The 10,432-nt window shown below is 38.8% G+C and overlaps 1 protein-coding gene across 4 annotated transcripts in view; it reads right to left on the reverse strand.

Moving 5' to 3' along the window:
- myo18ab (myosin XVIIIA b) overlaps window positions 1-9,278 on the reverse strand; it is a 98,977-nt gene extending 89,699 nt beyond the window's left edge. For 2 of the 4 annotated variants that reach the window (XM_079610371.1, XM_079610368.1), the window contains exons 1-2: window positions 9,157-9,275; window positions 6,158-7,301 (exon numbers count right to left, since the gene is read on the reverse strand). In XM_079610371.1, the coding sequence (XP_079466497.1) occupies window positions 6,158-7,180 (1,023 nt within the window). In that variant the 5' untranslated portion in view covers window positions 7,181-7,301; window positions 9,157-9,275. Of the gene's footprint in view, window positions 1-6,157; window positions 7,325-9,156 lie in introns of those variants that run through there. The other 2 variants (XM_079610378.1, XM_079610379.1) reach the window with 2 other exon arrangements.
- Window positions 9,279-10,432: the final 1,154 nt, after the last annotated feature.

Raw genomic sequence — 10,432 nt, forward strand, 5'->3', positions numbered from 1 at the left:
ACAGACAGACAGACAGATAGACAGATAGAGATAGACGGGTGGGGTCTACAGCAGACGAGAGTGGGTAAACTGGATTGTGGGTGGTTGGTGTGCTGAAATACAGCAATCAAAAGTGCCACAGTTGTTTGGTGAACAGTTGAGTTTTTGGTAGAAAACGATCATTCACTGACATCTCCTCCACTTAAGTCTTTACTCTTAAGCGGAGAAGAAGGGAAGTACAGCAGTGTGGTGCAGAGAGTCCCAGGGGTGCTGTGGGCCAGTCCTGCGGCAGAGATGGAGCCAGTATGGCCCCGTCTACAGAGTGAAAAACACTACAGTACGAACCTGACATTTAGGATAGTTTATATATTGCGATGAGAAGTACTGTGATTAGCAAATTTCAACTTATTTCAACATTGTTAGAAGCGTGTATGCGGGAAAGACTCTTATACGAGACTAGTATGTTAATGAAAGCATATTTGTGGTCTTGATGCAGTCTCCACAGTGTACTGGTAATGATGGACCTCTGAGGTTTGTTAACTGCAAAGTCATGCTTTCACATTGCCTGTAAAACAGCATGATGGCACATTGAGACTGGGTGTCAGAATGTCTGCATCAATCTGTGTGTGTGTGTGTGTGTGTGCGGGTCTGGGGGCATCTGGTGCACAGCTGTAACTCTTCTGCAGACAGTGTCATGAAGTGCAACCTTGCTGGAGGTCAGTCAGGCAACAGCCACCCATGATGATGCCTCCAGTCACGTCACTGCGGCAGAGTCAACAAGAGCCTTTAGTGCTGAAGACGCTGAAACACCTGTACTAATGGAACACCTATTTACCTCAAACACATTTTATTGAAAATGTTGATACCACCAAAAAAATATTTTGACTCCTCCCTTGTCAAGGTTACTGAAGCTATTTAGAAGCTGAAATGTGAAGCATATCATTTTATTGTTTTATTTAAAAAAAAAAAAATCATGCATACAATAAAATAAATATTATTAAATTAAAATGTTAACAAATCAAAATATGAAGTGTTTCCTTGGTAACTAACCTTAAATAGTTATGTTAAAATACTAACATTACTAATATTAATACAACTGAAATAAACTTAAAAGATAAATTGAAATAAAAAAATAAAAAAAATGACAAAAGCATACAATTATAAATGACATAGACAAAGTAAAATTAAAATAAACTGAAATTATAAAAATAACGGTCAACTTAAAATATGAATAAATACTTAATAGCATATAAAATATTAAAATAACACTGGTTAACACGAATATCATTTACATCTTGTGGCTATATTATTGAAACAGTGAAATATGCAAATTGGCCCCATTCACTTCCATTGTAGGTTCCTCACTATAACTGATTTTTGCTGTTTTTTAATAAAAGAAGGGACAAGTGGACATTTTTTGTTGTTGTTGTTAACATTATGCCACAAATGTGGTCAATTGAGTTTAACTGTACAGATTTCGAAATATATCAATGATACTCGATACTAGAATGATACTAGAGCAAATAAAACATGTTGCCTTATTTCACTCCCATAGTTTTGTTGTTTACAGTGGGACAGCCCTAAAAAATGTCTGACTCCTTAGGAAGTGCACAAACTACTCAACTAGAGAGCTGACTAAGACACACCCTATGTGCTGGACTTCAATGTCCAAGACTCAATAACCAGAAAAGTGAGCTTCCAGGCCTAGTTTTGTCTTGGCCGAGACAATCGGACTAGACGGAGAGCTGCCTATGTGCTGAAAATAGACAGTTTTACCTGTTTGTTTCAGCAGGGTCTGTAGTCCTGTCTCTATTCTGGCTTCCTCACGGCCATCTCAGGACATCCTGACTACACTGGTCAATGCCTAGAAGAATAGAGGACTTCCTGTATGTTTGCTGTGCTCTCTTCTAAGGAATAGCGGGAATAACATTCCATTCTTCAGCCCCTCCAAAGACATTCCTGCATTGAAGGGGAAGTTCCTATTTGCGAAGTTCCTATTCTGCCAAACTCGATTACAAAAGGACGTCACAAATATTTCCAATGATCAAAATAACATGCGTATATAATTGGTAATCAAATTACCAAGTCTGAAAGAAATGGCAAAAATGCTGTATACGTAAACCGAAGGAGACATGCATATATAAATATCATTGAGACTTGGGGATGGACTTTTGACTTGGCAACCCTGGCAACAAATGAAGCTATTTTTTTTCTTCAGTAAAAATCTAGTTGTTTTCACTATCAAAGCAGTACTGTGATAGGGCACCAAATTTGTCCTGAAAAACATTGCTAAATCTAAGACTCAGACACAGCAAAACTGATTCATAAGACAGAAAGTAAAAGGTCAATCACGACGACAGCGGGGTCCAGCGGTGCCTGACTTTATAAAATATGCCTGCTGGAGGACACTGTCATGAACTCCCTCCGCTTGGCTTTTGTTTGCACTGGGACATGATCGTTTTACGGCTCTTCTTTATTTGGATTGATGATAAAGCTGTTGCTATTTGTTTTCTGAGACAATGGGGCCGAGAATGGCTCCCGCTGCTCAGTGAGGCCCACAAATCAGGACAGCACTCCAGACATCACACATGCAAACACAGACACGTGCTACAACACACGAACACCCGAGACCACATTCACACCAGAACAGAGGTCCAGCTCTTCACTTCCTGTTTGTCAAATATTCTGTTCCACAATTACTTTTATAATAGGGATGCGTTCAAAAATAGATCAACTTTAGGAAACATGTTTTAAGACACCCTTGTTCCATTCATTTGTGCTCCGTCTAGCTGTTCCTCAATCACTAGAATTGACAACTTAATCACATCACAAAATTTAAATTGAGGCACCTTTATGGCACTTTTGCATATAGTGGTTACTGATTTAAGCATGTTGAGTATTGCTTTGCATTTGAAAAGTCAAATGCAAATTAGCGGATGACAGTTATGGATTTCTTAATGGCCAGCAGTGATATGGAAAGCTAGGGTCAATATATTTTTTATATACATTATACAATTCAATAATCACACAAGATGAACATAAAAGTCCAGTCCATATAGAGATTGAAATGTCAAATGTTTTGGTTACCTGGACTTTTAATAGAGGGACAGAAATGTCATTAAAAATGTCTTCATTTGCATTCCAAAGATTAACGAAAGTCTCAGTAAATGATGACTGTAAACATTTATTCAGTTCACAAAGATTAAATAAATAAAAAATAGGGGTGTAACAGTATATATCGCAATACAAAAATGCTACAATATATGTATAGTGACAATCTGTAGTTACAATCTGAATCTATATTATTTTAAATATATCTAGTCAGATACAGAGAGCAAGCATATTCATCTAAAATAATTTTGTATTTGGAATCATGAATATTTTTATATTCCAAGCCTAAGTGAATAGAAGAACACTTGTTATTCTGCAAAGTGGACATAGTTATCGGCCTATAATCTCAAAATGTCCAAATATTGGTTTATTGATTTTAAATAAACAATCACTGCTGTCACTTCCACGTAGTAAGAGTACTTCCTGCCCATCTTTATTTTAAAACAGCCCCACAACAAAAGAAGCCCAAAATGAATACTCTCAGAGGACATATTAGATGTTCCAGACAATGCCTGTAGCACAGCTTGCCAAAAGACAGAACAGATTATGATCGCCGTCCGAGAGAGAGCGATAGACAGAGGGGGCAAGAGTCAGGGTGACACAGGCTGCACAGAATACTCCCACTGACCTGAGGCCATATAATGAAACATAATGAATACAACAGGAGGCTGACTAAGAACTATGCAGCAAACTAAGCCCCTCTTGTTTGTTGGTAAAACCCAAAATAGCACAGCAGAACCACTCTGGTATGAGATGGAACTGCCTGCCAAATTTGCAGAAGCACATGATGAACCGCTCTAATTGTTACGAGATGGTCTGTCACCAAATGGGCAAAAAATCACTCAAACCTTTAAGCTAAACAAATCTTAGATTTCCTGAGAGTGCTTAATTTATGATGCTGCCACAAAGTTAAAACTATTCCATAGGAAAAACCATTAGGAAGTCCTTCACAAACATGTGGTTGCATAAACAGGCAGGGCTGATGATCGCTTTATTTTTCTAAGCCCATTACAGCAGTACAGTACCATTAGCCTGATGTTAGTGCTTGAGTTAAGATTTATTGTAGACACAAATGCTGAAGCCGAGAGGCAGCTTTTCTTACTCTAGGCCATACAGATCATTTACCATCATGTAAAAGTAATGATGAAGAAGATGAGAAAGATAAGCAAGTGTTCTGTCAAGCACCTGTAGGTCCGTTCGGCCTGCAGGAGTACAGCTGCTCTTCACCTGCTCTAGGCCAAGACTGACTAGAGACCAGGGTCTGTTTCAACAAGTACAAAAACACTTAGAACTGCTTTTAACACTCTATTCCGAATTTTTTCTCAGCCAAACCATACAGCTTTTTCTGTAAATACAACAGAATTCTTCCATTTAGAGGTGGTGTTTTGATGACTATTTCTTAGCTGAAAGAATAGCAGTTTGAGCACGTATGTGTTAGAGTGCTCTGACATATGAAGTCTGCTGTCAAAAAGTTTGAAACAATCACAAAGTTCTGAAGGAACTGGCGCAATTACTTTGCACACCATTTACTGTACATTCAAAATTGTGATTATCTGTGGTTGTAAAAGAAATGTCATCAAATTGGGCAGACGCTGAAACAAATGAGTAATGCGTTAACAGCTGTCTAAATGGTAGAAATAGGCCTAAGGAGAAAAAAAGCTGTTACATGTGTAAATAGCAGCTCCGTTCACTGGAAAACGGGTTTAGCAAGTGCACGTGAGAAAAGGGCTAACATCACCTACAAATTGTAATGCTAACCTTTTAATAAATGCAAGCAATTTCACATTTATTCATGTAATTTAAAAAACAAATCATTTAATTTAAGAACTAATTGAATAATTTCATTTTTAATCAGTTTAACTGAGCATTGCATTTTTAGCACAATCTCACAAACCCAGAGCAGTTTACTATTGAACCTCTCGAGGATCGTGAACCTCCGTTTGGGAAACCCTGTTTTAGGCTAATGAAAAGTTTAGTAGTTGTAAAGGGACCATTTAAATTCATAATTGTCAGCAAGCAGCAAACTGAAGGGAATAATTTTTAAACAGCCAACACCTTTTTTCCCTACACAAACACCATTTGATGATTCAAACCCTCTGATTCACTGTTTCAAAACTCACTTGCATGTCGCACCTCTCTGTTGTGCACTCTAAAGTTCACAGATGGCTCATCATTCAGCTTCAAAATACCTTTTTACAAATTACTTAGGACTCCTCACTGCACATTAGATAGCAGACGAGTATGTTAACTGAATGTACTGTTTTTCAAGCAAGACAAGTAAACAACATTGCTAAATTCTAGGAATCCAATGAGTTTAGTAATCAAGAAGTCTTGCATAACACCCACAAGAAGTTACTGTAGGAAGAAGCTTTGTGATTCGTCTCAGCATCAACATATGCGACTTGGCACGGCAGCACTAGATTGAATCCAGACCAGTAGCAGCACACATGCTAGTTAATGAAGAAGACACAACCTCCGCCCATCCTAAAAAAATAAAACATTTACGCAAAAGTGCCATTCTTATCTGTAATCCAACAAGGACATAAGACAAGAGATAAGTTTCAAAGGTTTCCGTCTGTCAAGGAAAAACACGAAAGAGATTTTTCTCCCATTCATCACACTCATCTCACACAAGAAAGAGTCCCTGACCAGCCTCTCTCTCTTTTATCAACATCAAGTGCAATTTATAGTTGCATACCAAAACTAAACTGCAAACTTTAATGGGGAAAATTCTGAATTTACTGCCGCACTGTGACCAACTATTGCACAGCAAACTGTGAAGAAAAACACAAACAAAACAATTTCAAAACATGTCATTAAAGTCATCACTTGTGGAAAGCTGGAGGAAGAAAAGATTCTGTTAGACACATTGTGACAGATGTTCATCCTGGAAAGGAATCCGCTTCCTGTTGCACAAGAACATGTTCATCTTAAATGATGTGCTTGTACTCTCGAGAAGAGCCAATTGGCTCTACATGTGTGAGAGCTGGGCAGGCTTGTGGGGAGTTGCCTGGAAAGCCTGTGATCATGAACGAGAGAAGAGAAGAGAGACAAAGTATGGACTTACGTCAAATGCTTCCCGGCGCAGCCCTTCGGTGTTCCTCAGCCAGCATCGGCTCAGCTCGCTTAACTCCAGAATGGGCTGAACTTTAAGCCGAACCGTGTCGCCTGACTGCCGAATCATCTCCACGATCTCATCCCTGTTCTTGTTCTCCACATTTCGCCCATTGATCTCCACCAGCCTGTCTCCGGGAACCAAACCAAGAGCCAGGTCCTTGGTGCCGGCACCTGGCTCCGCAAAATGGACCACTCTGCGATATACCTTTCCATCCGTGCCGCGGTCCAACATGGTGGTGCGCCGCAGGGAGAAGCCGAAATCTCCAGTGTTACGCCTCTGGAGAACCAGCTCCCGAACTTCGGGCGTCTGCGGTGGCACGACAGCAGGCAAACGGAGATCCGCAGGAAACGTCTTCTCCACAACCTCAGGAATCTGCACCTTTTTCCCAGCAGGAGGCAGCTGCTGATGTTGAAGACTTGGCTTACGTTGGGGGTCAAATATCTTGGTTTCTACCTGCGGCGATGGGGCAGCAGAGTTCTGCCCAGAAGGTGTGGAACCTTCGGACGGACTTTCATCTTTATTCCGCTGAGAAAAAGAGAAGCGCTTCATGATGGAACCCATTTGTGAGTTTTGCATGGCGAGGGAGCCAAACCTAGCTGCCCGCTCCTTGACAGAGCTCCGATGGCCATCTAGACCATAATCGCCCTTCAGATCATCACTGGAACTGGCCGCGCTGAGCTGATCTGCATCCAGGACCATGCTGCTGCGGTTACTGAGGCCATCCGACTCAATGTCAGTCAGGTTGAGCTCAGTGCTGCTGGCAACTTTAATAGGGATAGGGTTGGAGATCTCCAACTTGTTCTTGGAGTCACGCTTGGAGCTCCGGTTGAGGTTGAAGAAACCCCGCCTCATGCTCATCTCATCGAGGCTTCGGAGCTCAGCTGCAGACATCCGTTCCCTCCGGTCCCTCTTGTCCTTTTTCTCCTTCCTAACTCCATCCTTATCCTTGTCTTTTTTGATCAAGTTGAACATATTGTCCCCAAAAGTAGTCTACGTTCCACTACAGAAGCACCAATGTTTTTAGTAGAGAGAGATTTTTCCATACAGAGACAGAGTGGCTTCTGTACATTCGGAATGGATTAATTATGGGTCCCTGGAGAGAGAGAAAATATAGCATCAATAATTGTATCACTTTTCATGTTTCTTTGCACAATGAGAATATTTTAGATTCTAGTCATGTCATAATTTCCAACTAAACTGCAACTGAATATCCTGCATTACAATATGCAATTACTTTGTGAAAAGGTAAAGTATGTAGTTGAAAAAACTGACTGGCCTTCACTCAAGAAAGAAACTTCTGTACCATAATGTGACGTGATAATATTCACTGGAACAGCAAAATTGACAAGTTTTTGTGTAAGGAAGACACGTATCATTATTTCAATAAAAGGATGTGTGAAACAAACAGGGTTTAAGGAATTGGGGAGGTGCTATCAAAGCCACGGGCCTTTAACATTCCTATTTTCCCACCAGCAGGAGACTTCATCATCCAAACAAGATCCATTTAACAAGGGGCCAAATTCTTCCCTATAATACAGGAAGGCAAATCGGGCAATTCTTCCCCATAAAAGGTTTGATGCAGGCTTAATGCAATACTCAATGATAGTACCTAATACTATACTCTACTAATTGTACTACTATTTATAATTTGAGTTCAACAATAATATATAAATGCAACACAGACTAAACCCTAGCCAAACAATAAAACAGTAACATTTATTATGATAATAATAATGATTATAAATGCATTATCATGAATATAAGTGGACAACGGTAATCAAAACCAAGATAAAGACATTGCCTGAGCCTGAAAGCACTTAAAGATGTCAGACATCTCAATGCATTACTCCAACGAGTTATTCTAATTTTCGTTTGCATCAGCATCAGTCTCTTTAAAGCACAGAATATTAGCTTGAATTTCATGAGGTCTTGGAATATGCTCAGCATGTTTGAACAAGCATATAAAAGTTAAAGTATCTTACAAAATATGTACTAAGATAACCGGTTAGCTCCAAAACCCAACAGTTTTAATGGGTATTTGACATGACACATAAAGGAGTGGCATCAGTGTCCAGCAGTGTGCATGATACAAACTTCACATACATATAAACTTTTGCTCATTCATTAATAAATACAAGCAGTTTTGATGGCCTCATAATAATAGAGAAAGTATGTGTTTACATTACATGGCCGAAGTTCATAATCTGAGAAAAGTGTCTAGTCTGAGAATGTATTTTGTATTGACTAACATTAGAATGCTAGCTTTTCATTTACAGTTCAATGATTAATTGCAATAACTGTTGTTAATACATTGATAAACCCTATATGCACTTGACCACTGACATGAAAGGAAAGTGAGGGCGACTCCCTGTCCTCCTTCACACCTATAATGCTACAATATAATTAAGCGTTCTGTTACAATGTAGCCTATAAACCTGCGGTTTGCAACAGTGTATCATTGACGCACTAAAGGCTAGACAGATACAATCCAGGCGAGAGTCACATAAAAGAGAAACACACGTTAGGACAAGAAACCTTATATAAATTGCCCGGTCAGTCAACCGGAGCGGCGAGAGACTCGTCAATCATCAGCAGCAGGAAAGCCAAACGCTAACGGTCAAAACCAGCTTCCAAGCCTTTAAATTAGCTGGACACGGACTGAAACTGCTAAACACAGACCACCAGAGTACACATATTTTAGCGTGAAACTACCAAACAGAATGAACAGTGAATGTAAGAACCCTCCGACTACAGTTAGCAGGTCAGTTAGCATGAGTAAGTGGCTGATAAGGGTCCTTTCTTCGCCTCTATATCCAGCAGCGGGCTGCTGTTGATCCCATGCTTACATCCCTGACATGGGATTTTACCTCCTGAAAATAACTGGATGTTATCTTGTTTACAGGATTAAAACATAAATAGATATACACATAAAAGTCCGCTGGACTCACCGTTGTGAGGTATCCAGGTTTTTGGTAGGGAACGGTGTTGTTTCTGTTCGTTCTATCCTCTAGATGGGCGCAGCTGAACGTGAGCAGGCGAGCTCTGTTGTAAATATAGTGATAAAGGCGGTAGGTTGGCCTCATGCTGCTTATTGTTCGGTGAGAAGAAACGGCGACATCTGCTGTCTGTGTTGAGAACTGCAGCTGCAGGAATCAATGGCAGACACGTTCAGTGAAACACAAATCTATTGTCTCGTTTTGCTTTTTGGTGGTCGTCAATTGGTGGTCGCTACTGTAAAATCATTTCAGTACAGGTCTAGAGATAGGCTATATAAAACGGACACTGAAGGGTTTCAGTTAGATCAAAGCTTTGGTATATGGGTCAAAGTTATTAATGTTATCTAAAAACATTTTTGTTCATTGAAATAAAGCTGCAATAAAATATGAACGTTTGATTAAAAACTAAATTAAAATGAGAAATGAGAAAATAAAACCTAAATAGTAATATTTAAAAAATAATAACAATAATAAAAAATGACAAAAACACATAACAAAAACACATAAATTAAACTGAAAATATAAAAATAAAAGCTCATTAACAAAATTAACAAATCTTTGATAGCATTTAGATACTATCATAATGCTAAAATTGCAGGTATGGTAATGAACCTCGATGGGATCTTGTGGTCATTTCTTGATTATATTACACACTAATATGCCCTGACCTTTTTGTCCAGTGTTCTTTCTTTTTTTGCTTTTTTTTTTTTTGCTTAAGCATTTATAAGTTACTAAATGCCATTATATATCGCATGTGTGTTTACATAACTACCTGTGAAGACCTTTTTCTTTATAAAATGACCTCACAAATACAGTGACACATTTCAAAATTAAGTTTGTGAAGCCAAATAATATTTTAATTTGCACTTATGATTGCTTTTGATCATTATTATAATGCGTTATTAATCATAGTCATGTACTTTTGTATATTTTAATCATAGTAGGCTCTTCGGTCTACTGTAACATTTATTTACGTGGGAGAAGTTATTTGTGAATTTTGCTTAACTACGGTTAACCATTTTAATTTTTACTGAAAAGCCTGTTTTATTAGTTCAATAAACAATAATGAAAAATTACACTTAAGGAAGATTACAATTATACTAATGAGACATAATACTTGGATAAAAATACAAAATAACCCTATTTAGAATACATCAGGGGTTTTCAATCTTTTAGATGCACAGACCCCCAAATTTGATCATCACTGTGTGAAAGACCCACATCCTAA

Source organism: Phoxinus phoxinus (genome assembly GCF_949152265.1).
Source record: "Phoxinus phoxinus genome assembly, chromosome: 4".
NCBI lineage: Eukaryota > Metazoa > Chordata > Actinopteri > Cypriniformes > Leuciscidae > Phoxinus > Phoxinus phoxinus.